At 42.6% G+C, this 27,831-nt stretch overlaps 2 protein-coding genes across 10 annotated transcripts in view; one reads left to right on the forward strand and one right to left on the reverse strand.

The window, feature by feature from the left end:
• The window catches only part of LOC132991770 (histidine-rich glycoprotein-like), a 393,411-nt gene that overhangs the window by 131,740 nt on the left and 233,840 nt on the right, over positions 1-27,831 (reverse strand). The window lies entirely within an intron of this gene.
• The window catches only part of nfixa (nuclear factor I/Xa), a 107,478-nt gene continuing 82,582 nt past the window's right edge, over positions 2,936-27,831 (forward strand). For 2 of the 9 annotated variants that reach the window (XM_061060593.1, XM_061060592.1), the window contains exons 1-2: positions 2,938-3,936; positions 11,304-11,387. In XM_061060593.1, the coding sequence (XP_060916576.1) occupies positions 3,934-3,936; positions 11,304-11,387 (87 nt within the window). In that variant the 5' untranslated portion in view covers positions 2,938-3,933. Of the gene's footprint in view, positions 3,937-11,303; positions 11,388-15,900; positions 16,092-27,831 lie in introns of those variants that run through there. The other 7 variants (XM_061060612.1, XM_061060574.1, XM_061060590.1 and 4 more) reach the window with 6 other exon arrangements.

The following is a 27,831-nucleotide window of genomic DNA, read 5'->3' on the forward strand; positions in this document are numbered from 1 at the left end:
ATAGTTTCATGTTAGGCCTTTTCTTTTAAATACTTTAAAATGATGTATTTATTTTCTGAATGAACTTAGAGCACTGATTTTAGACATTTTAAATGACAATGTGTTCATTATTATTTATTATTTATTTATATTTATTACTAAAATCGCCGTTTCCCCACAGTTTTGTCTTACAGGTAAATACACGTGTTATGTAGCGTGTCTTTTTGTCTACACTTTCTCCACTTTAAATATATCTGCCGAACATTTCTTCAAACAAAACCCGAAAAGGCCTTCCCTGCTCATCAGATCAGTCAACATGTGAGAATATTTAACACCTGAGTCTTTCATAAAACACCTGTACGTCTAAAAAAAAATGCTGTTACCTAGCGGCGTTGTTTTTCGTTACACACGACAGTTAACTCTGTTTTATTTCTTCTTATTTTTGAAGAGTTTTTGTTACCTGAAAGTTGCAGAAAAACTGTCCGGCCTGCTGTAACTTCCGGTCTCGTGCTGAGCTCACTGTGCGGTCTGACTGTGTAAAAAGTTTAGTTTGTCGGTTAATTAAGGGTTAAGAAACCATCATGTCGTGGGATTATTTGGGGTTTAGAGGCACTTTTTGGTGTTTTTCCCAGTAAACTGGTCATCCTCCAAACAGGCCGGTGGGCACGTGCGAGGCTCGCCCTCCCTCAGCATCTGTAATGAAGAAGAAGAAAAAAAGAAAAAAGAAATGAACAGAATATTTAAATAAAGTTGGATTTTGTTTTTTAAAAGGTCAGCATAAAAACTGTTAAATAATAGCCTACATCATATTATTTACATTTTACATTACATACATATTCAGACTATTTATAGATATATTTAAAAACATGTTAAAAAATTACACTTATTATTATTATTATTATTATTATTTTGTTGTTGTTGCGTTTGATGTTAATTTGTATCCTTATTTCCCACAATGCTCCTATATTTGTGTAATAAATTATAGAAATGATAACCTTATCATATTTGTATTATTACATTTATATTTAACTGTCTAATTTCTGAATAATGTTTATCTGTTACTTCAGCATCTTTTTTGATTTTGTACCCTTTGACCAATGTTCATTGTGCAACAAAAAACATTAATAATCATTTTTAAATAACAGGAAGGCAATGCCCTGATTCTGTCACATAAATACACTTCATATTTTACCTATTTTTTTACAGCAACGAAATTATATAAACGCCAATATTAAAATAAAATCTAAATTTAAAATAAAACTTCCACACCACAGTTGACCTGCAATCTGGTGGAAAGCTGAACGTCCTCAGAGTCAGAGTCTTTAGTTTGGCTCCTTTCTTTCAATTCTGGGCTGAACAGAGTGAGATTCTGATTAAAGACTCTTTGCTCACCTGTATGTTAAAAAAAAAAAATAACTAAACATCACAAATGTCTTTACTGTCAAATAAAGGAGCCATCGAGGCCTCTTTGAGAAAAGCAAATATTCCCCCGCAACCACACACACTTTTCAAAGTTCATTTTAATCCTCCAAATTAGGCTGAAAAAAAACAAAAAAAACTTCAATCACAAATTCAGCATCCGTTGAATAATTGATGCGGCCAAATGTGTGGGGAGGTCATCATTTAATTATTGATCAGCCGTCATGTTGGAGGAATGTCATTAGAGGTCTGATTTGAACAAAGGACGGATAACGACACACGCACTGAAACTGAAAACAGAAACATTTTGCACGCAGGCTGAGCCAGGACGCGGATCAATACTTCTCCACAGCGTGTGAAGAGGGTCTTAATCTGAACCAGGTGTCCATATTTGTTCATGCAAAGCCAGCAATTTAACAAAGTCTGATTTAAATTTGATGAAACCTGCAGGTGAAGTGCCAAGGTCTGTGCAGACAAAACGTGACAAACTCTTTTTATTATAGGTCTCTTAAACACTTTAATGGACTATTTTTTTGCGCCATTTTCGATTTTTGTGCACCTTGGCGTCTGTACAACTCTTGCTACCTAACCCACTGATATCACAATAAGAAAAGCTAATACTCTTTTCACCAGGGCATGTACAAGTCACCTGATTAACTCACCGTAAAACGTGTGTGTGTGTGTGTGTGTGTGTGTGTGTCTGTGTGTGTAACGGTCCTGTTGCTCCTGTGAACTTCTGCTGCTGTTGCTGTCGGCCTCCAGTCCACAACTCAAAGCGCTCCACAGAAAAAGCACGTTTCGTGTTGTGGAGTTATTTCCCCAAAGTCAGATCTTTTATGGCTTACAATATGTGTGTGTACTCTGTGATGTCTCAGTCACGTTTAATCCTGTTGCTTCACTGCGTCACTCTGCTGGAGACTCTGTGACAATAAATCTGTTAGAGAAGAGTGTAAACTTAAAGCTTGCTAAATTCCAACATTGTTGTTGCAGCTATGATGGGGAATATTAACAGAATACATTCAACCAACCCAAAAACGCTATAAATCCTGTCTTCTTTAAGCACATTGAATCTGCTTCTTATATGAAATTTGCTATATAAATAAACTTGACATGACTTTAGGAAACCATCTGACCTTTCTCATATCCTCTGATTCGTCTGACTGACACCTGACAAAGTCTTTCATATTGTCACGCGTGTGTCCACTTGGATCTCTCGCGCTTATTCTGACTTCCTCAAATGACCCCAATGATCTGTTTTGTTTCCTGATCTCTGCCCCAGATTGCAGAATTAAAAACTACTTAAATCGACCTGGGAGCAGCTCGGGTCGTGCCCGGCCGTGCCCGCTGCAGTGGCACTTTGAAACCTGTAGGCAGGAGCCAGTAGAGCCCTATAATCCCCGCCGTCCGTGATTTAGCCCCTGGTCCTCCTAATTCTCCTAAAGCCCCAGCTGCTCCCCTGGCCGCTGCGCTCTCTCCGCGACAGCCTGCACACCGCTCACTTTATTAATAATTCACCTGATAATTCACCAGCTCGACGCTGCCGGCTAAAGCAGCGTAAACAACTGCCCTAATTCCCCGTCTAGTATAGTTTGTGTGTGGGTGTAAACAGGTCGCACGCTTTGAGGTGAGCTATTTAGTGGCTGATATTTTTTTTGGGGAGGGAAGTGCGGGCTGTCTGTCGTCGCAGCCGGAGCGCAACAGAGAAGCTTCCATTTTACGCACAGAGCTCCAGTGAAGCCCGCGGACCGTCGTTGCCGCGCCGCTGCGCAGGCATCCCGCACGCAGAGACCGGAGGAAAAAGAAGAAGAAGCACAAAACGCAAAGCTGCTCTTTCATCTCGTCAGCTTTAAGGAGGAGGCGGCGGCGTGGGACCAGGGGTGTCCCCCCGTTTTGTGTGTGTATCACACCGCGTGTGTGTGTGCGGCCGTGTGTTTGTGTGTGTTTAGAACAAGAGAGAGGAGAGAGAGAGAGAGAGAGAGAGAGAGATACGAGGGTAAAACGGATCGGACGCGCCGCGCAGGAGACAGCCGCTTTTGGACACGTTTTCGAGGCAGAAGCTGCCCGACTGCAAGAACTGCACGCGGAAAAATACAAGAAAGAACTTACTTTGCATCACCTCTGCCGTCCTTTGATTTGATCGTGCTGTTGATTTAATTTTGGAGCTTTTTGGCGTCTCCAAGTTCTGCCGCCGACGGACGCACCTTCGGGACTTTGACGCAGACGTCTCCCTGGTTTCTTGCTGCTGGACATGGGCGCATCTGAGGCCACACAGCGGTAAACGGAGGGCTCGGAGTTGCTGTCCTGCTTTCGTCCTATCTCTTGCAGAGTGGACCCACTTTTGAAAGCGCGTGTTTTTTTTTTCTGACTGGGCCTAAGGCCGACTTGTTTAAAGGTCCTTTTTTTTGCTTCCGGCAACAGCGAAAGAGACCAAGTCTTCCTCCCTCAGCCCCGCACTCCCTCTCTCACTTTTTTGGAAGCTGAACTTTTAAAGGAAAATGGGGCATTGAGAGGGTTGGCAGATCTCCCCACGCTATAATGGTACGTGCTGTGTAACTCAATAGTTCCCCTCTGTTGGCTCTATAGGGTGAAGTCTATAGGACTGAAAATAAACCAAACATCGCCGTGTTTAACTGAAGCCCTGCAGGCTTTTTAGACTCCTCATTTCTTTGTTTAAGAAAAATCTGCACTTTGTTGGAGACGTAGAGTTAGAGCTGGCTGTGGAATGTGAGGCCAAAGATGACGATACAACACCTGTGCGCGCGCTCGTGTGTGTGTGTGTCAGAGGGAGAAACTGTGTGTTAACCTACAACAGCATTCTATACGTTTTCAACCTCCATCATTTTAAAACATCTTAACACACGTTGATTGAACTAATATTTAAAAAGCATTTCACGTGAGGACTGTCACTCATCATATCAATGTGTTTGAGATATTTAAAAATGATGAAGACGTCTTCCTTTGACGCGCTCCCTTACACTTAATTCCCTTGAACATTTCCCAAAAGACGTAACGCTTTAAAAAAAAAAAGATTTCTCTGCTTGAAAAATGTTCAGATTTATCCGGATGAAGCCTCCCTGGTATACAGTAACAGGCTTGAGGCTGAAATGTTTGCAGGGTTTTGAGTGAAGGCTGATGTTTCTGCGCTGTTTAGATCAAACAGAATAAAACACACATGAGACCACAGACTGAGGAGAAATGAAAGGACACAGTGTAGTATGTGGTTATGATGATGATGTTTAGAATGATGATATTCTGATTATGCGCTGCTGCTGCTGCTGCTGCTGCTGCTCCATCCTTTACCTCGCAACCCGAGCTGGGTCTCATCTGTCTGCTGTTTTTTTTTTCTTGTTGTTGTATTTTTATCAATGGACACTTGATTTACGTAGTTGATGACACTTTACAGCGACTGCAGGGTGGGAGGGGAGGAGGTGAGGTGACACACAGGCCGTCTTTGTCGTCCCCAGAACAAGTGCTGTATAGGATTTTATTTGATTTAAACATTTATAAAAAAAAAAAAAAAATCCAAAGCAGGAAAATCTGGTGATGTTGATCTAATAATCTGTTTAAATCCTGCAGCGTTTTAGGGATAAATATTAAATTATACTGCAGGCATCTGCTTAAAATCTTAGATTTTAGAGTGCTTAACTGCTTTTTTTTTGTCAGTCCATCACATGGAGGATTATTTGACTTTTCACAGTCTCTCTCATACTGCAACGCTAATATGTTTTAATGATAAATACAGTGGTTTAGAGGTAAGACCTGCAATATCATTACTCCTCATTATCAACCCAAGAGATTACATTAGAGGTGCTATTATTTATCATTTGTCATTGCGGAGTTCAAATATCCCAGGGTTAGGATTGGATGATTTTGCAGTGACAGAAATACGAACCTGGATGAGCATGATCACAGATCATTCTGGGATTGTTTTTAAAATGATTGAGGCAGCGTAATATTCTGATGTCACTGAAAATGTTTCTCTTTACACCCTGCAGTTTCACTCTGCAAATTATAACAATTTCACCAAAAGAATAAATCCATAGTTTGCCGAGTTTAGAGCTGAAGTTTAAGACAAAGTGATAGAAATCTAAAGCATATGAAGACTGAAGCAATATCTGGGTGGACGTTTTTTTTTTTTTTTTTTTTTTTTACTGGCAAAGTCTTTGCACCACATAAATACATCAAACATAAATACACCACACGTAAGATATTCTCAGTGCCACAGTGAAATATGTGCAGAAGTCCTGTCTTTTAGTGTGCATGTACAGCTGCTACTTCTTACTAATGACCTGGACAAAAAACATCAGATATTTCTAATTATATTTATGACATGCCATGACAAGATCAACATCTGTTAATCATCTCAGTGATTGTGAAAATAGTTTTTTATTAAACAAATGACTCAGACTTTGATTCACGTGGTCCTTATGTAAATGTGTTACTATTTACATTTGATATTAAAATAAATTACATGATGATAGGAACAACAAACATTGAACATTCTCAGGTAGAACGTGAGAAAATGTGAAAAAGTCGAGACAGTTTTTGTTCAAAGTCTGGTATGAACATATCTACTCTTTCTATGTGGTACAAAGAATACATATAATTCTTCTATATACTATATATATATATATATATATATGATCTTATATTCAGACTGGTCAGTAATAGAGTTAAATAAAATAATGAGTTGGGTCATTAAAGGTAATATCATACAAGTATCCAGTCAGTCTGCTCTGAATCATTTAAAGTAACATGATCAACTCGTTTCCTGCCTGACAGATAAGTGACACATTGTTAGCACTCTCCTTTCATGTGTTTTTAAATATCCCTCTCACATAACTTTATTGTGGTTTCACCTTCCAAAAATGTTTGTTGGCCTCAGTGACACCCAGTCAAACCTGCACAACAACAAAAACAACAAGAGGCGTCATGCGATGCGAGATATAAACTGTGTAATCATCCGCCTTGGTTTCTTAAGGTAAACCAACCATCAGACAATGCTTTATAATTGGCAGCCGTATCGCCGTCCTCGTTCTGTTTTGATTGTGGGCCTATAATTTTCACACTTGGTTTGCATTGCGGTTGTTGCAGAGAAAAACCTGCCAACCACAAAACCTGTCAGTCAAACGCAAGCTGAGGCTGTCTATTGGTGCCAAGCAGGGAGGTGGGCGTGACCCTTTAACGTGTTATTAAGTCAATTTTTAGAGTATCATTTGAGTTGAGTTGGAAGTGGGTGAGACATTTTAAACACTGCTTTATTAAGTCATATTGAGTGAGTCTGTGTGTGTCTGAGTCTGTGTGTGTGTGTGTGTGCTGTGTGACTGTAACTCTATGCTTCCTGCTCTTTGTGGTAGACTCTGCTGTATTAGAACCATAACCACAAGAAAATCTCCCCATGGATCAGTCCTTGTGTGACACAAAGGCCTGATTGTAGCAGCTCAAACCTCATTGTCAAATGCACATAGGCATTGCGGCTGAGTGTGGTTTGGCCCAAAAGCTTAAATAGGGATCCATGTAAGAAAAGTAGTGCCAGTCAGTGGTATTAGGTTACCTGTCTGTGTACATGCAGCGTGGCAGGAAAAAGAAAGTTGCAGCTCGAGAAGTTTTGCTACTGCTATATTGGCAGGGTGTCATGGTATCTAAAGGCCAGCCTGTCGAGCAAGATCAGTAGTTGACAGGCAGGGTGCCAATCAGGGCCAATCTTTGGGCGTGTCCCAATGTGCTCTCTGTTCAAACTTGTTTAGCCAAAACAGTTTTGGTTTAAGGATGTATTTCTTTACATAGTTTTGGATCTGCCTGGAGTAATTATTGCTGTTAACTAGTTTGGATTCTGAGCACAAAACCACTTGGTGGTGTTCATTCTGGTAAACGTAAAATGCTTGATTAAAGGTACCGTGAGGAGTTTTTTGTACTGGAGATTGAACAGACTCATTGTAAAAACGCGTGCCTCTTTATGAACCTGCAAAAGAGAACGAGACAATCAGGTGGACGTTTGACTGTTTCTATGTAGATATTTTGAATGATTGACATCGCTGCCACCGGGGTAGGTGTCAGCTGAAGACAAAACGGCCTTTGAGAACAATTTTCCAGAGAAAGTTTCACGATGAGTAATACGTTCTACAGGTTAAAGCAGGTAGCGTGAGACATTTCAGTCGAGAGTACTACATATACGCGTGCACGTGGCAACAAAGAGAAGAGGCGTAGTTCTGTCCACGAACCGAAAGTTCCTTGCAGTTGCTTTAAGTTATCTGAAGTTAACAGAAACCGTTCACACCACCACACTGTTGTATAAAACACAACTGCACAATTAAGCCAAATGCAATTTTCAGCACTGTGTCTTGGCTGTACTTCTGGCCCAACAAAACCTCCAGGACCCACAAGTGGAGTGAAATAATTAGCCTCCACTCTGCTCAGCCATCCATCGCTTCTTCTTCTTTTTTTTTTTTTTTTTTAAATGCAGCTCCTCACTTTCTCATCTTCTTTATTATTTTCCCCGGTTCCCCTTGCCCCCCTCCCCCCCACCCCCCCTCCCCCTCCTGAGATGGCTGTGTGAAAAATCGTATTTTTCCAACATTTTTCTCCCTGAGGTAGCTTTGGCAGGGACTCACACGGCGGCCATTTCTGCCTTTCATACACCCCTCACACACCGTGGAACAGATCGCCGGTGCGGCCCGCCGTCTTTGAAGTGGTTGCCATCTCACGCAGGTTGGCTGGACTCTCTCTCTCTCTCTCTCTCTCTCTCTCTCTCTCTCTGTCTCTCTCTCCCCCCCATCCCCCATCCCCACCCACCCCCCCTCTTCTCCCCAATTTTCATCCTGTGCCTTAAATTTGGCAGTGATAGCTCCAGCCACCAAATCATGATGATGAAACGCGTTTCAGACACAATAGTGGTGATAATAATTATAGACTTTTAAAAAAAGATATGTCAAAAAGCACTTTAAGTGTGTAGCAGAGAGAATAAATGCTTCTCTGGAAACAAGGGGAAGGACGGACTATTGCACCAGGTGTGTGTGTGAGCAGTGTATGGTTTTGTGTGTAGGTAACGTGTGTGAGTGTGAGATAGGGAGGACACTGAGATAGGGAGGAGGATCATTGATACGTTGCCATTCATGTGCTTTAAAATGGAGCCATCTGAGAACAAATTCCACCATCAGGGCCTTTCATACACAAAGCTGTGAGTGTGCGCACGAGTGTGTGAGCAGGTTTCGGAGATCTCACCTCCAAAGAATTTGGCCATATGGTCGTCAACACATATACTCAGAGAAAGAGAGAGAGAGAGAGAGAGAGAGAGAGAGGCAGCCAAGGAGAGAGTGTGTGAAAAAGTGAAAGAGAAGTGTCTTCTTTTGTCAGTTTAAAGCAGATACTATACCCCTAACTTAGATCAGATGGCTCAAACAAAAAAAAGGAGAAAAAAAATCGGGAAAAAAAAAATCCTCCGTTGCATATTTGTGGAGTGGGAAAATCTGTCTCAATTAACACATTTGCATTGGGCGATGATGGACTCCAAATAGGTCACTGACTCAAACTCCCGCCTCCGAATCTTCCCTCTAAAATGTTAATTAAGGAGGGCTTTGAGATTTTTTCGCTCAGGGCTGGCCATATGGGCCGGGCATATGTTCTATATATATAGTACAATATATAATTCATACACTGCTGCAGGAGAGAGTGTTCAGGGGCTGGGATTTTTTTTTTTTTTTTTTTTTTGGGAGGGGGGTTACTACAAAGGGAGTCAGTGTGTTCTGGCCTCCCCTGTGGCAGGTACAGAGCTTAGCCTGTTCATTAGCTGTGTGTTATTCACTGTTGCACAATGGGATTGAGGTCCATCAACACCTGTTTCCTTGGCTGACAACATAAAGAGGGCATTTTAACGCTTCTTTGTCGGGCGGTTAATATGAAATGAGAGCAAATTATCTATTGTTGGAGTGCAGTTGATGTTTAGTTTGTTTGACGTTGTTTAAAGGAGCGCTGTGGGTGTAATAGAAGGATGAGCAAATATTGACAACCTCTGCATATGAAGAGAGATGAATACGTGCAAAGATACTCTCAAATTCTGTTTGTTTCCTCACACAGTCCCAGCTAAACCAGTTGTCCCAATGCCACCCTGCCAGGCACCCCATCACCAGCAGAATGAGGCAGCAACAGCCAATGAAAAAACAGATCTGTCCCACTCGCTGTCATTATTTGGGTCTGGCCTTGACCAATCAGGAGAGGCTTGCTGGTGCACCTGACCCTGTTTCTAGCCTGTAACAGCCAATCACAGAGGCCCCATCACACCTGGTGCATTGTGGTCCGCTTTGCTGGTCTGGAACCCCCACACACACACACACACACACACACAGGTGCTGTGGATCCAGGCCCATTATACAGACCGTCGGCCAATCAGATGGATCGAGTCATTATCAGACACATGTGGCCTGGCAGACTTTGAGGGTCTGCATTTTCTCTGTGTGGAACTCTCTGCTACCCAATTCCCATAATGCTTTGCAGCCTTATCAGCAGGCCTCTCTCTCTCTCACTCCGTTCCTGGCTTCACCCTCTTCTTGCGGCGCAACAATGGGCACTGTGTTGCCCCCTTAAGGAGCCGGAGGCCTCAGCTATAAAAAATGAGACTAGAAATAAAAACAACATGTTTATGGACTAATAAAGATGATTAGAAATCGCACAATTGCAGAAAAAAAATGGAAGGTTTGCAAGCGCAGATTATCTGTAATAAAACGCTGAGGGGAGAGACGGGGGAGAGAGGGAGAAGGAGAGAGTTCGCCGTACAGACCTCTCATTGCGAAGGATATGAATAGCCTTTGTTTTCACCACAACTCAGGGCTGTGTGGTCTGCCAATGTCTGGCTCTTATTATGGGGTTTGTGTCTGTGTGTCTGCGTAAGTGGCATGCACGTGTGCCTGCGCTTGTGTGTGTGTGTGTGTGTGTGTGTGTGTGCAAGGAAGAGAGCACATGGGCGTGGAAAAAAAGAAAACGTATATACAGTATGTGCAGGTGATTATATTTTCGAGAGGGTAAGACTAAACGTATGTGTGTGCATTTAAAGGTTTTCCACACAGCACATGCACTGTTCACTCTCCGCTCCTGTTCGGCTAAATAGATGTGGCATGGGGTCTCGGGCTGGCACAAGCCCGTGTGCACGCTTTTTTATCCGTTAAAGTTGTGAAATGAAATAGGATTTCACAGAGCGGCACAGCGGCTGTGGGATTTGGGCTCCCTTCGGCTAAGTAGAGTGGGATAGGTTGATCCAATCAACGGCAGAACTGCAAGGAGAGCCCATTTCACAGCTCCCGGCCCTGCCAGAACCCTGCCTGCCTGCCTGCCTGCTTGACTTAGAATACAAATGAAGCTCCCTGAATGCACACTTACACACACACACATGCATGCAGACACACTGCTACTTTCAGACAGTCTGGCTGGGGATGTAAAGTGCAGGAGTTGTTAACAGGCGCTGGGTTTTTTTTTTTTGGGGGGGGGGGGGGGGGGAATGAAATGAGACCAGTGGGGAGGGTCAAAAGATAGTCTCTTTTGGGTCAGGTCAATTTTTCAGAATTGTGTCCCAAAGGGAAGGAAATAAAGTGCATGTTTTGAAGAGGGTGAACTCAGGACATGACCGGTCACAAACGTGCCGACATCGTATGAACTTTAACTGCGTTCTTTTGCAGGATTATTTTTGATAAATATTGTGAGAAATAGAATCATTCAAGTGTTTGGGGAAATGTTTTCATCACTGTACTCGTCTTGTTTTTCATTGCGAATTTTGAAGTAGGGAGACGGTCAAATTTCTAAGGACTAAGAGAAAAACACAGGATTGATATCTGCTTATCGGTTTATGACCTTTATAACCATTTCACTTATTGTGTTTTAATTAAATTACTTTCTTCTTTTTGGTTGGTTTCTTTTAGGCTACTGACACCTACCTGGTGAACGACGATCCTGCCAGAGGCCCAGGGATGCCTGAATGTTTCCTCGTGTCGGATACATACAGGGTAAATATCCACACACGCACACACACACACACACACACACACACACACATGCATACCCACCTACAGACAAACATAGCTCTCTCAGATAGTTTTTGTCATGTTGAAGTCCTCATAAGTATTTCCTGGACTCACAAATAAGCCGATCCATTAAAATAATCAGTTTTTTTCTTTGTGAAAAATGAACACAGTGAAGAAAAGGAATGCATTCAGAGTATAACAGACTCGTCAGTGCCTGTTTCAGAATCATGAAGCTCAAACATCACTTTAAGGATGCCATATTGTAGTAATTTTATTCTTCAGTTCTTGAGTTGGAGGTTCTGAGGTTTACAGTATACGTCCTGGAAATAACAACACACATCTTAAAATGTTGATCATTCAGCCTGTGAGCATGCTGAAATATCATCTTCCTGTCAAATCAATCTAAAAATGTCCTGAACACATCTGCAGCCTGCTGCTGACGGTTGGCAGCAGTGCCTTGCATAAACACATACTCCCTCAAAATGTCAACTTCTCTGTGACATGTGTTTTTAGTGGGTATTATTTATGGGAAGAAGTAGTTTGGCTTTGTTGCAGATTGTAGACACGTTGAGGAAAAAGCCAGCTGCAGAACAAAATGGAAACAAATATATTTATTTCGCAGGACACTTTGTGCTTGTGACATTTTCTGCATGTGGTCATTTTCAGATTTTTTTTTTTAAACATAAAGAAAAGCACATATTCAGGATGCTGTTTTAGCTGCGTGGTCGGAGCGTGTGCAACAGAAACAGACTTCTAAACGTCTTCCCTCTGCTGCCTCTGTCCTCGCCTTTCACCGTCCTATCACATCAAAGAACACACCAAAAGAAAACAGCACATATTCCATCGGGATGACAACTTGTGGAAAACTTTCCTCGACCCGAGCTGACACGTTGAATTCCGACTTTAAATGAAGAAATGATGACATCACTCTAGAGTAATAAATCTATACATTTCCCTCCTGTTGAAAACAAACTCAGTGGGGAGGCGGTAATCCAAACCAGTCGAGTAAAGCGTATATATGCAGTTATTGCACTCGGTAAACACATAAAAAGCAGAAGGCGTAACACATTGCTCTGCACACACTCAGATTGCAAACAGATCCGTGGAGTCTGTGGGATCCACACTGTGTATGATATGCTTGTTAGCCATAACGGCCAGTCAGCCATTTCTCTCTGACTGCATATGCCTGTATGCATTTGACTGGCGTGCTCCCTCCCAGAGCACACATAAACAGCTTACTCAAAAAATATTGACACTGCACAGCGTAGTAAACGGCACAGTTACACACATTTTCCGCGCACATATTTCCTGCCTTTTGAACGGCGGCCTCAACCACCTGTCTCACACATTTAGCATGCTAATGGCAGTATCAGTATGCTACATCACTTTCAATATTTAATGGCCTAGCCACAGGCGATGGTAAACAGCGAGTATATGGGCAGTGCCGTGTGTCAATGGGCGACCACAACATGCTAACTTTAGACACACCATATGGTTTTCTCGTGCGCTTTTTAATTGCAAACTCAGAAACCGCGAGGGCCCCCGCGCGCTCGAGGGGCTTTGGTAGGTGCTGCACCGGACTGTTTGATCAGGGGGAGTTTGGAAGGGAAACCTGAGCGTCTGTGTTTTTGTAAATCCTGTGGTTGCTATAGTTTGTTTGTTAGAGCCAGAGCGCCTGTGTTGAATACTGAGATGGTCGTCTCGGGCCCAAGCTGAACGCCCAGAGACAAAGACGGACAGAAAAGTCGGACTGACCAAAAGGACAGTGTGATTAAAATGAAAGAGAGCGGGAACACCGGTGGATTAGAAGATAGAAAAGGAGAAAAAGGTAGCGAAAAAGAACGGCAGAGACATTAAAAAAAAAAAAAAAAAGAAAAGGAGTGGAGGCAGAAAGAGAAAAAGGGAAAGCGAGGGAGCACACAAAGGCTTTGGGTTTTGGGCCCGTGCCGTGTTGGGGTGTGGTTTGGAAAGAAGAGAGACTATGGGAAAAGAATTGACTACACCTCAATATGCTTCACTTTCTCGCACTTTTTATTCAGTCTTTTTTCCTCCGTTCTCTCAATCTAATTCTTTTTCTAGCTGCTGGTGCCAGCAAATCTCTGACCGCAAGACATTTGTGGCCGTGTACGTAAACGTGTGTGTACATGCATGTGTGTACATTCTGTACATTATATGCATGTGTGTCTGTGGTGTGAGTGTCTAAGTATCCTACACAGGCTGAGGTCTCGTAAAGCTGCACGGCTTCATATCCCCCTGAAAAACTTGGCATAGGAGAGCTGGGGTGACTTCAACCCCCAGAAACCGCACCCTTGCACACACACACACACACACACACACACTGAGACATACACACATGCAGAATTGTATTCACACACTCGCACACATGCACGCGGCAGGGGCTTATGTATAATTGCAGGCACTCTGCCTGCATATATGAGTTTGATTAGACTGAGGAGCAGGGAGCGGGCGAGGATAAAGCCAAGCCTGATTAGAAACAGAGTGTATCGCTTCCATACAATGGCAGGCACAATGAAACTGGTTTAAACCACTTTGTCCGAGTTCAGGTATCTTTTGTCTCCGAATACAGATACAGTTCACTAGAATATGAGCAGAATCACAGCTTAATGAATCATTCAGACCGTAAATGTTCAACTTGTTGTAATAACTTTTCATTGTTTCTTGAACGTTTTCTAGAAGAACCTCGGCTAAGGTTGGGGTTGATCTTTAAGTTTGAAAAGTAAACTACCCCCCTTCATAATATTCAGATGAGCACCTTCTCCTGTCAGTGACGCACGCCTGTGAAATGAAGCTGACAGTCGGGAGTCCGATCCAGCCGTGACACCTTGTAAAACAAATTCAACACAAATGACTTTGGTCCACATGTGAGCTCGTGTTTCCGCTGCATCAAACACTTTGTCCATTGCACACTTTTGACTTTAAAGGACAGAAGGCTCACGTTAAAAGAACATGGGGCCTCTTCCACTTAAGACACTTGACTGAGTTTACTGTGTGCTGAAAGCTTTATGTCACTCTGCAGCCGACGGGGCTGACACAACAGTGCAAAAAAAAAAAAAAAAAAAATCTCTGTTGTAAATTTCAATCCCTTTGTTTCTATTTTGGTCACACTTTGGGTTGCTTCTGCATTTTGTGTGACTGCATAGGATATGAAAGTTACAAAAAATTGATTTCTTAGGAAATGTGCCAGAACAGTCATTTGTATCGTTTGCATTTGCACTGTTTGAGACCGATCTAAGGTTTAAGGTTTCTTTATTAGGACCTTAAAAAGATGCATTTGTTGTGCAGACAGGAAGATAACAACAACACATTTATGAGTACATCGTTTAAGAGACATCCAGACCAAAAGACACGAGAAAACGAACATAAAATCACATGAAACCAAACATCAGTGATTAAAGCAAGTCACAATCAAAGAACACAACTCAAAAGCTCAAAATATCCGACCATAGCTAATGACACAAAGTTACAAAATGTACTTCATGCATGCCCTGGAAAGACTCTTTAGTAATATTAAATTGACACCAAGCTCAAAAGGGACTAAATAAGAACTTCAGATTACTGTTAAAACAGCAGAAAGACTATCTATCTATCTATCTATAATAAAGTCTATGGAAATATCCACTTAAAATAATGAGGTCATACACATTAAAAAAAAAAAAGTACCAGTAGCCATGTGTGAGAGATGCCTCTTGATCTTTCTTAAAATGTGTTTTAATATAGTTCATATATTTTGGTCATGTACCTCCTGAGTTCGTCGTGTGTCAGTAAAGAAAGGTCTACTAATATTTGTTAATTTAAAAAAAAAAAAAAAAAGTCCTGATAGAAGATCTCACAACAGCAAAGGTGAAGTTATAAATGACTTTTTTATAATCGTGTACGTCACAAAAAAGTGCTTTCAAAGAAAACAACTCAAAATATCCCACCACAGTTAATCACACTAAGTTACAAAGTTTACTTCATGCATGCCCTGGAAAGATGACTTATTTAACAGTGTGACATCTTCTTGAACAAAGTACAACTTCATAACTGTGTGGTGCAGAGAGGGTTAGAGGGATGCAGGACTTGTCCTCCCCTCTCACAAGATTATACACTTAAGCAGATTAGTTACAGACACCTCTGCAAAACCATGCAACCAGATGGAAATATTGTAGAGATATTCACCACCAATTTGATCACACAGCTTACCAGAAAACACGACGAGGTGACTGAACTCACCACAGAGTGCCACATCATGCACACTGTAAGCCTCTACTGTACAGCAGGGATACTGTATTTTCACGCGCTTCCTTAGGAGGGATCTCAGCGAACACAGATTCGTCTTTATCTGAAATAATGGAATGAAAAGTCGGTGATTATTATAAGTGCCGATAGAATCGCGTCGATCTGACAGAAAAGAAAAAAGCGGGAAGGGAGAGAGAGAGAGAGAGAGAGAGAGGGAGCGTTAGAGAGAAAGAGGGAGGCGGGGAGGGAGGGAGAGCGAGCGAGACAAACTTTCTCCTAAAGTTGGTGCGGAGCTTTCACTGTGAGTGAGGCGGGGTTACAGCCTGGACTGAGCACCAGCGGCTTTGCAATGCGGCACCGCAGCGAACCTCCATCCAACTTTATTATCAACTACTCCAACTTTCATCTCTAGACACAGCCATGTACTCCCCATACTGCCTCACACAGGTATGAAAAAAAAAACCTTTTTTTTCCAATCTTCTTCTTCGCTGTTTTCTTTCCGGTGTAGTGCGCCTCCGCTCTGCTTCTACTGTACATGCTGACAGTGTTGTGCTGCCCGCCGCTGCTTGTCATTTGTTGCGTTTTAAGGACTCTTTTTTTTTTTTTTTTTCCAGCTCTGCACTCTTTTCCCCGATAGTGTTTAACCTCCCTCTCTTTCTCTCTCCCTCTCTCTCTCTCTCTCTCTCTCTCTCGCTCTCTCTCTCCCCCTCTTTCTTTTCCATGGCACTCCTCCAACGGGCTTTCTTGTGCGTCTCATTGCGCATGGTTTGGAGAGAAAATGGCGCTTCTCCCAAATCTATTTTATATAAAACGGAGGTTGGGGAAAGGGGAAGAAGAAGGGCTCGGAGCTCTGACATTTGGCGGTGAATTATAGACACCCTGGGGCAATGATCGGCGATATCGACAGATAGAAGAAACCCCGAGTTAAGTTTTAATACGACTCGTCTGGTTGTGGGACAGTTTATTATTATTTTTTTTAAGTGTCTGTTTTGCGGTTGGGTTGGAGGTCTGCCGGGCTGAAACCGCGGTCTGCGCTGGGGGCATGTCGGGTCACAGTGGATACATTTATTACTGCCCCTCATCTATTTAATTACACTTTAAACATCCTTGTTTGAAATAAACCAAAGTTGTAGGGGGCTTCCAGAAGGCGACAGGAGGGAGGATGGCCGTGTGCTGTGTGCAGAGCCCGAGCTCATTAAACACAAAGCTGACCTTTAAAAAAAAAAAAAAAAAAAGCAAAAAGGCAACAATTTATTTTAACAACATCTGCAATGCTGTTGCTTTATTTATATAGCAGAGTGTGAGTTTTGAATCGTTCACTATAGTTGGAGCAGAAAAACCTGGTTTTCTCTTGTGCGTAATTTCAGAGGCCGTGCGGGGTAATAGCTCAGGTGCAAGTTGTATACAATTGATGAGGTTTAAGATTATTTCCTTTTTTTAAACATTAGCAAACAATTAAATATTATCAAAATATTTAATTTAAATATGTAGCTCAGATTTTTTTTTAAAATAAATGCATAATACGGAGTTATTTAGAGTTGACCTTTCAGGCCTCATACGCAGTCTGATTAACTTCAGAAGTAAATCTAGATTTTTTTAGATGATTCTTTATCAGATCAACGTGTAGAAGACCCCTCAGGTATGCTCCAGTATGTTTCTATGGAAATATCCACTTCCAATAATAAGAGGTCATACACATTAAAAAAAAAGTACCAGTAGCCTATTGCACAAGTGAGAGATGCCTCTTGATCTTTCTTAAAATGTGTTTTAATATAGTTCATATATTTTAGTCATACCTCCTGAGTGTGTCGTGTGTCAGTAACGACAGGTCTACTATTATTTGTTAATTAAAAAAAACCAAAAGTCCTTATAGAAGATCTCACAACGGGCAAGTCAAAGGTCAAGTTATAAATGACCTTTTCTGGGGGTTTTTCTTGCAGCACTGCACTGTTTGCACCGTGGATGAGTCTTGAATTTAAAGTTCGAGTTGTCGGTTGTAGACATGCAGTGCAGTCAGCGCAGAGTTAACAGAGCTGCAGCTTCAGGCCGCCGCGGCTCCGTGTGTCCTTCCGCCGCTCGGCTTATCACAGACACACCGGGCTGCTGCTTTATCCTTTACTGTTTTATACTGAAGAAACTTAATGAAGTTCAAGTGTAATATTACCTATTCATTTCTGTGTATGTCAAGAGGCAGGGAGGTATTTTTTTTCTGAGGTCAATTACTGCTTTTACTCTTGAGTTAATCTGCAATAAAGCCTGATTATCAGGCTTAAGCAGAATCATTTATATGACTTAATTTGCTATTTAAAATGATTATGCGTCACAATGAGGCATCTGTTGAGCTCCAGGCCTGCAGGTTATATATTTTTTCAATTGTAGGAGGTCAGGCCTGTCGCTTCCTGCTATTTTAGGTATGCTGTTGGATACTAAACCTATTTTAGTTTTTCTCTGTGATAAAATAAGCAGGTGAACTAAAATCACTCAGCTATTTTAAAAATAGAGTTTTGATCCTGATTTGAAGAGCTCCGTGGAAAAACGTGCAGATTCCGGCTCAGTATTATTTCAGGCCTGCAGACCTCTGTGATCTTTTTTGTGTAGCAATCTGAAACACGAGAGCAGTAGCTACTGCTCAGATACAAAATTACATTTCATCACATCTTTTTTTATGAAGCAAGAAAACATGGTGGCTGGAAAATATAGGCTTCATTTCTGCTACTTTTTTTGTATTTCTCTCTCTCTCTCTCTGACCTCTGCCGTCTGCGAGTTTTGAAACAGTGACTGAGACATTTCTCTGATTTGCTCCGTAAAAAAAAAAAAGTCCAAACAGCCCCACTGCATATTTAGCACAGATACATTTCCAAAGCCTGGGTGCTACGAGGCAGAGGTCCGCATCGAGTTTCCTCTTTCTTTCCATTAATTAAAATTAATTGGCAGCAGATCCACTTGCACGAGCGCCGCATGGGCGCGTGCTGCCCATATGCGCGATACATATTGATCTGCTTAGCTGCAGCTCGTGCGTCTCCCGGTCCTGCTGATGGATATCAATCAACTGTTTACGCTGTTTGCTTTGAGAACTCGTGTTTGTATTTAGGGGATATTAAAAAGATAACAGCAGTGAAAAATCAACTTCTATCTTGCGGTGATTCTGTTTCATACAGGTAAATTAATTGGATGTCAACAGCGCTTTTAATTAGCTGTAAACGTTTGTCTTAATGATTTGTGGTCTCTGGGAAAGGCATGCTTGTGTGTGCTATACTCTTTGTGCGCGCGCGTGTGTGTGTGCGCGCGCGCCTGTGCGTGTGTGTGTGTCCACCACCAAGCACAGAAGAATTATACTAACGTGCATAATGTAGAATACTTGTACCCATACTTTTGTACTACATCTTCGATCTCAGCCATGTAAATAATTCACAAATCACAGAAAACATGCAAAACTCGTGTAAACAATCCACAATGTATAATTAATGCTGATAAAAGCTTTGCTGGAACGGTCTGGAAGGTGACGGACCCGGATCAGCCAAAAAAAAAAGTACTGCACGTGCACTTGCCAAACTGCACCGGAGAGGTTTTTTTTTTTTTTTTTTTTTTTTTTTTTTGACGTGCTACGTGGCATTGTTTCACATTCTTGTTACGGAAGTGCATTTGCATAAAGTTTTAATGCGGGTTGAAGGTCGCGGAGGCGTCGTTAATTAAAACTTTTATGTGCTGCTTTTTTTTTTTTTTTTTTTAAATCAATTATTTCAGACTCCACTTATAAGTCCCGCTTATCCAAATGAGATGTGGGCTGCTAATATTCAGCGCGTCTCACAAACACTGCCAACTTTTCAAGCTTTGCTGCAAACCGTCTCTCTGTCTCTCTCCCTCTCTGTCTCTCTGTGCGGGAGACTGTTTAACTCTTTCCCCGCACAGTTTTCACAAGCAGCAACAAAAAAAAAGAAGAAGAAAGAAGTTTGTTTGCATGCTCGATTCTTGCTCATATAAGCTCTTCATGTCCGATTATTTGCTGTTCTAAAATGTTGTTAGATTTGCAGATCAGATGAGTGCTTGAAATTCACTCAGCCATGCAGATTGGCTAAGCACTTGAAAGCCATACATACTGTAGCCATGCCATAAAGCCATAGCAACAAGGAGAAGAAAACATGTGGAGATTTGTAGTTAGTATCTTTGGAGATGGAGATGAAGGCCCTTCTCTATACAACAAAGAGTGTATGTGAATCTGTGCATATGGAGAAGAATAAAGTGTGTGTGCAGCCCACGCAGCAGTTTGTATATAACATCTTGTAAATGAAATACGTCTTTTCTTTAACTCAAATTATGCTGTATTTTCTCTCTGATTTGTCAATTACATCCTATTTCATTTAAAAGCTGTTCTGTTTAGGCAGGCGTTGAGGTGGACGTCTTCACCTGGTCCTCATAATGTTAATGTTCCATGCTTTTTATTGTGTGGCTCACATAGACACCTTTACGATTATACTTTTGTCTCTGTGATCACTTTTTGACTGATTTCTGTGAATAGTGCTTTAAAAAAAAAAAAAGAAGGTACGTACCCGCTTTCTTGAGACTTGACCCCAAGGCCCCTGCCCGGGCTGTCCATATGTGTGTGAGGGAGTCTTTGTGTGTGTGTGTGTGTGTGTGTGTGTGTGTTTTGTACAGTTTTTGTGTGTCTTCCTCCTTCCCCCGTTTTGGGCCGATGGCTCTCATACGTCAGCCCTCGCTTCTGGTTTCACTGGGACCGGACGGTGTGCTCGCTGTAAACCGAGGTGGGCCTGCGTGATCTGGTAACATACCGAGCCTCATTGGCATCACTTTGCACCGAGCGCACGCATGTGCACACACAGTAATCCTTCTCAAACAGAGATAGTGGACGGAGAAAAGGTTTGCTTCAGTGGATGGTAGGCCGCGGTAAAAGTGGCCCGCCAACTGTGCCAGGACGACAGGCAGGCGGGCGGGCGGGCGGGCGGGCGGGCAGGCAGGCGGTGGGTTGTAGGCAGAACCCAGGGGTACATTGTGTTCCTTTTACTTATTCATCCTTTCTGCTGGAGGCAGACCAGGTCCACCTTATACACTGCTTGGCCCAGAGCGAGAGCTGGTAGGCAGGGACGGAGTGATGGAGGGAGTGCAGGAAATATAGAGGGGAACATGTCCATGTTACTCAAGCAGGGTATAAATACATTTTGATAACATGGAAAAAAATAAAACCTTCTCAATTTTATTCTGAAGGATGAGTTGATTCATGAGGTTTCAAATCAAGAGAACGTCTAGTTCAAATACTTTCAGCTCCGGTGATTAACTTTCAGTTTGTCTCGATTTTGGCGACCGTTGTGGACGGAGTAGCATGTCTTCTAATTGCGGGTTCGTCCTGTGCATGTATAAGGTTTCTGATTAAAATTTGTGTCCTGCTTTCTTCTAACAATCAACCAATTGCTCACTGGGAATCTTAGCTGTGGAAAATGTAAAAAAAAAAAAAAAAAAAAAAAAGGCTGTTTCTTTGGTGTGCTGTTAATCGCCTCATCTGACACCTTACCACCGGCAGCTAATCGAGGAATTTAAAATAACCTTAGAAATATTCCACATTTATGCTAAACGTCACATTTGCTTTTATTATTAACCCACAGAAATAGTAAGATTAACATGTGCACAGAAGAACACTTTAGCTTTTGCTTGTTAAAAAGGACCTATATAAGGCCTAGAGCTAAACCCTGAGGTAGCTTGCGGACAGTCCCTCTCAGCCTCTCTGCCTGTGTGTGTGTGTGTGTGTGTGTGTGTGTGTGTGTGTGTGTGTGTGTGTGTGTGACTGTGTCTTGGAGGTGAGTTAAATCCAGCACTGTGGCTTTCTGCTCATCCCTTATCTGTGCAGTCTTCCTGACCGCGCATAGAAAATGGATTTATCATGGTTTACTGAGGCAATTGGCACAACAGGGTAATAGGTGCCTGTCCCCTGGATGAATGGACGTGTGTGTGTGTGTGTGTGTGTGTGTGTGTCCGTGTGAATATGTGTGTCCTGGTCCTCTGCCTCCTAGTGTGGATTAGGTTTAGGCTGATCTGTGGCCAGTGGAAGCAGGCGGCCCCTATAGCAGTCTTATGTTGGTCTGTGATATAGTTGTGTTTACAATCCATACAGCACACACACACACACACACACACACACACACACACACAAATCTAAAATCAGACTGAGCACTCACGTATGTTAGACACAGATAGACATACGCGTGTTGGAGAAGCAGCAGAGTTGAATCACATCTCTGTCACGTTGGCCTTTGCCAGACTTTTTCATGAGAGCAGAAAATACTGCAGAATTAAACACGCGCCATTATCCTGCAGAGCTTTTGTAGTCGCAGCGCTAACTCGCCAATATAATTTAAAAAAAAAAATGTTGGCAGAAGTTAAGAATTTGGTGTGCGATATGAAAGTGTGATTGACATCTTCATCTCCTCCCTGAGCAACACGGCTTCTCGTATTTCTCAGGTTTGAAGAAACAAAGGTGCAACAACGAGCAGTTTGTAATGAGAAAGACTTGTTTGTTACAAAAGTGAGGATGATGACGCACTTAACAACGCGAGGGACACACACACGGACTTAAGAGAAGCTTGTGTTGCAGCTGCTTGGGTCCCCTTCACCTTCATCCTGCTCCTCCTCCTCCTCCTCCTCCACCTCCTCAATTAGCTCCCTTTAGAAGAGAAGTAACGGTTAGTGAGAGACCGCCATTGTTTGAGGATGAGCTTCGGTTGTTGTTGTTGTTGTTGTTTGTCTCTCCCTCCCTTTCGCTGCGTGTCTTTCTCCATCCCCCTTCGCCGTCGTCCTATTTCTTTTTGATTTTCTCAGAGGCTTTTTTTTTTTTTGAGGGGGTAACCCCACTGAATGGGACAATGCAGCCTAGCGTGAAATTAAAGCTCTTAGTTAGTTTGGAGTCGGTCAAAAGAGGATTTTACACATGCATGCATTCATACACCCTCCCATACGCTATAGATATAGCTAATTAGAGGAAGTACACCCTATGTCGAGCATCAAGGGCCCAATTAAAAGAGTAGGGGAAACCTTGGTGTGTGAGATCTAGGCCAAACTCGGCTCTGTGAATACGTCTCTGTGCCGTGTGTGAGAACAGTATGTCTGCCTGCTTAATCCAGGCGGGAAAATATGGACAACACTGATATGAGAAACGCACAAGTTTCATTAACATATGCACGTCAAGTACTCGGTAAGTAAATCAAGAAAACAGTCGTATTGATCATCCTGACAGGCGAGTGTCTGATTCAAGACAGATTGGGCCGCTGTTACTGACTCGTCCAAGTCTCATTTTTGGAAGAAGTCTTCAATGAAATGTTTGTCGTCGTGCAGGCACATTAGAGGTTTTGTTGTTTACGTCAGAGGCATTTATTTTTTTTGACATTTATTTCCGCATGCAGTCTGATGACTGTTTTGGTTCGTCAGATGCCTTTTGCAGGGTACTAAAATTGAAAGTTGGATACTTTTTTTTAGAATAAGGACAACCTTTGCTTTTGCGAACTGCTGATCTGCTACAAAGTACAAATCATTTTGATTATTTACTAAATCTCTCGAAATGTAGTCAATGGACAAACACACTGTAAAGACAGGAGTTCCCCGTGTGTTTGAATGACTAGCTAAGGTCATTTATTTTTTGCATGCAGTGTGTGTGTGTATGTGTGTGTGTGTGTGTGTGTGTGTGTGTGTGTGTGTGTGTGTGTGTGTGTGTGTGTGTGTGTGTGTGTGTTGCAGAGGCAGACCAATATAGAGCAGCAGCAGTCGCCTGAGGGATTGATAGCTGAAATATCCACCAGACCTAACAAACGCATCTAATTCTTGACGCCAAAAACTGTTATTATTATTATTAAGTAACACACACAGTGATACACACATACACACATAAACATACACTTTTGCTCTTTCCTCAATTTAACTCCTGGCCATAGAGGCCTCCAGTTGCAGCAAAGCAGCCAGTGAATCCAGTTGGTGAGTCAGACTTTGTGGAACAAAATGTGCTGCTCTCTGATCCTCTCTCTCCTCTCTCTCTCTCTCTCTCTCTCTCTCTCTCTCTCTCCCCCATTGAGAGCTCTGGCAGCTCGCCAGCGGTGGAAAAATCTATAAGCCATTGCGTAATATACCATATCTTTACCTCAGTTGAACCCTGAGCAAGATCCACAGCTGTGTGAGCGCACAAACAGAGAAATGAGTGTGTGCATGCCTCTGTGTGTGTGTGTGTGTGTGTGTGTGTGTGTGTGTGTGTGTGTGTGTGTGTGTGTGTGAGTGAGAGAGTGTGAGTGACAGAATCAGACAGACAGACAGACAGACAGACAGATAGATAGAGGCAGAGAGTCAAAGAGTGGCTTCTTTGTGGTTAGTTTTCAGTGTGTACCCTCATATAAACAGTATCACACCACTCTGATCAAACGCTGCTGACTGAATATTTTCCAGTGCAGACTGAGCGTGGCGTTCTGATCACTTTTTGCAGCGTAAAGCCGAGGGGAGAGTGAGCCGAGGCCGCACAAAATGTATCTGTTTTCAAGGCGGCTGATGTTAAAAATGGAAATCAAATTAACTTCATGTTTTGCTTTAACGACATATACTCCATAGCAACGTACGGTGTGCTGCCAAAACCTGATGCATGTAGTTCTATTCACTACTTTAGTGACTTGTTGATGTGCATATCTTTAGAATGGAAACGGGCCGCAGGCTGAAGGGCCACTGTGCCTTTTATGCTCAGCATACCTCATCTTATTGCATTTTCATGCATTTATTTTTCATTATTTGCAAGTGCAGGCCTCTCTCGGTGGCCATGCGCACCTGCAGCTTCTGCAGGATCTGCGCCTGTTTAGAAAGCGACTGATTTTTATTGGCTGCCTTTACACTCAGTCAGTGGCTCTCAAACTTTCCTGTTGAGTGTTTTGATGCTGTTTATTGTGCGTATGTTTTGTTCACATGCAGCGTCACACACATGCAGCGTGTTGAGCTGCACTTCCAGTTACAAGCTGCTAACAGTGTGTGTGTGTGTGTATCCCCGTGTGATAATTTAAATGACTCTGTCTAATCCGCCCTCATCTTCACTAATATGATCCACTCGGTGATATCGGCTGTCCAAATATCACATGCTTGGACTGATTGGTTTTTGATGGCTGTGATTATTATTAAATGGTCTGTAATGACTGCTGATAATCCCCATGTGCAGCCGGGCACCCTGGATTCAGTTGTTTGTTAATGCGCCACTGAAACCCAAAACACATACAGATGTGAGTGTGGGGCAAAAACCACAAACTGCGAGCGCTGCCATTGTTTTAGTGTATGCTTAATTTTTACCAGCTTGCTTATGGAATTTTTTTTCTTCTACGAAAGTGCAACTTTCCAGCACAGAGCCCTCGTATTAAACTGGTTTAGTTTCCTCCCCCACAGCTACACAGTGTAAAGGGTCAAACTGTGTCAGTGTGGTGATGGTGGTTTGGGCCTGGGGGGGGGGGGGGGGGGGGGGGGTGACAGCTGGATGACGGAGGTAGCCTCAGTAGTTTGGATGAAGTTGTGTTGCAGAGGGATACAGCATCACTTTTCACCTCATGTGTTGCATATGTATGTGTGTGTTTGTGTGTATATGCTGTGCGGACATGTGCGCGGCTGACTGCTGATATGTTTGTGTTTATTGACTCAAAGAGACGGGCCGTGGCTGCGTACACAGCGGTGTACGGGTGGCAGGGGTCCAGGCTTGGGGGAAATGTGTGTGTTTAAAGTACACACAGGCCTAATTATGCTGATTTAAGCATTCTTGCGGTCCTCCCTCTGGCTTGTGGTGAGTTAACTGGCACAGGGGCGTCCAGCAGAGAGAGAGAGAGAGAGGTGGGGGAGCGAGGGGAGAGATAAAGAAGACAGAGACAGAAATGGAGGGTTGATAAAGGACTGAAAATAAATAAATAGGAAAGAGAGAAAGTGAAAAAGGTGGCAACACGCTGAGAGCCACGCTGAAGAGAAAAGTGTTGTCTGAGACACGGGGCGAAACAGAGGGAAAACACAAGTCGTCCTCAAACTTCCCGGCAGGTTTTTTCCCTCCTCGCTTTGGGGTTAAGCGCGCGCCCACTCGTTTCGTATTTATTTTTATATTCAGATGTTATGGATTGCTCCGGGAAAAGGCCGTCCCCTTCCCAGCAAGAGGAATTAATACTGTTTGAATGTTCTCTCTGGAGTCTAAAAGGAGGGATTTTGCAATGAGGAGGTTTATAAGTGAAAACCTGACCACTGCTAAATAAACACACGGGGGAGCGATTAAAAAGTGACCCTTGTTTGTTGACTCTCTGCCTCTGGGTCGTGTGTACGTGCACCTGTCTCCTGTCGCTGCATGCATGTTAGTGTGTGCAGAAAGCAGAGCGAGAAATAATTAAAACTAAATCCAAGAAGCACATATGAAGATGTGACTGGATGCAACTTGACATGTCTGAATATTTACACACATGCATCTACCATTAAGATCCCCGTATAGATGCTTATGTGTGTTTCTGTTGTTGCTTTTCCCCGTTTCAGACGGAAAACTAGGAAAAAAGAACATTTCAGGCAAAGACTGAGCTTAAAAAGTTTGATAAAAGTTTGATAAAAGTTAAAGCTACTATGTGAAGGCCTACAGATGTAAATACTCATTAGAAATAAGAATAACACAGTAACACTATAGACAGTAGAACAAGTGGTGTGGTGAAGAGTCAACAGGTTGTCTCACATGAAGTATTTTGTTTAAGAGGTTTAATATGTATGTACGTCTTGTATGTGTGTGACGTGTGCTTCATGAAAATCAGATTTCTGTTGTCTTAAAATATTCAAAACATCACCGCATCATGAAAAAGTAGAAAAGGAAAAAGGCCCGCGGAGGTGAGCGGAGCGGAGCAGAGATGGATGACGTCGGCCGCTGTGTATTCAAGCCGCCTTCCACGCAGGTGATAAAATCCTGGAGAGGCAGGAAGGCTGCTTCATTCTCTGCTCTGTATGAGAGGGAATCAACAAACACCATGTGCGCTCTCTGAAATATGCTCTCACTTTCCTGACACTTCATCCTTTTTTCTCTCTTTCTGTCTCATTCCCAAATCCTCCCGTCTACTTTTTTGCTTTTTGTGTTTGCTTATCTTTGTCTGCTCTTCTCTCTCTCTCTCCCTCCTCTCTCTCTCTCTCTCTCTCTCTCTCTCTCTCCTCATGTCTCTTACTTTAACCCTCTCCCTCTCCATTTTACCTCATTCATTCCAGCCCCTCTCTGCTACTTCTCTCTTACATTCCCTCAGGAAGAGCCACAGTCTTATCTAGGATATGTTGGATTTGGTGAGCTTAAAAGCCACTTTACTAACTCCCTGTCTGCCTCTCCTGAGAGGAGCGCAGGCTATCTTAAACAGTTTCACCGTTTGCCAGGCTTTGTCTGCAGGAATGCTTCTCATCTGAGCAACTTTTTCCTCCCCATCGCAGCTTAATGCTAATCCCTTACCTGACTCCCCCCACCCCCCTCCCCTCCTCCTTTTCTCTCTCTCCTTCAATTCCCCTTTCACTAAAATGTTTGATACACACAGATTGGGTTTCTTTGGTGATGTGAAGGAATGCTAATGTATCATAACCATATTACAGTACTTGGAGGAAGCAAATGGTGCCAAGTACTATCTGGAGAATCAAATCTCTGCACAAGAGCCCTTTCTCCCCCTTTAGATTGAAAAATGGTGTTCCCATTTTCATCTTTTCCTCTCTGGAAATAAACAAAAAGCTGAAAGCCCGTCTAAAATTTGATGAAACAATGGCGTTGTTGTATTCAATAATGTAATTTTTCTCCAGGAATTGGAAAGCTAGTCTAAATAAAGATGAGGCCAAATCCTATTTTGCATCTGATTTCCCCTGGCAAGCCTCAGCGCCCACCATTTTTCCCTATATGTTCATCCTAGAAACACGATCCGCAGAATATTTGTGCTTTCCTCTGTGTGCATGTGCATAAACATTTGCATATAGTGGTGTTAGAGTTTAAAGAGTAAAACATTTATTCAGAAAAAGCACTGATATTCTCTTCTGAATACTTTTTTTAAAAAGAGTGTGATAAACAGAGAGTGTAAATCCAGGAGCAATCCTGACAGGATATGACTGGACTGGGGGCAGGCCTTCTCTGGCATGCGGCAGGCAAACTGGAGAGAGGGATTTGCTCGTTTTATTATTAGGGCCTGTGTGTGTTGTT

Source organism: Labrus mixtus, chromosome 2 (genome assembly GCF_963584025.1).
Source record: "Labrus mixtus chromosome 2, fLabMix1.1, whole genome shotgun sequence".
NCBI lineage: Eukaryota > Metazoa > Chordata > Actinopteri > Labriformes > Labridae > Labrus > Labrus mixtus.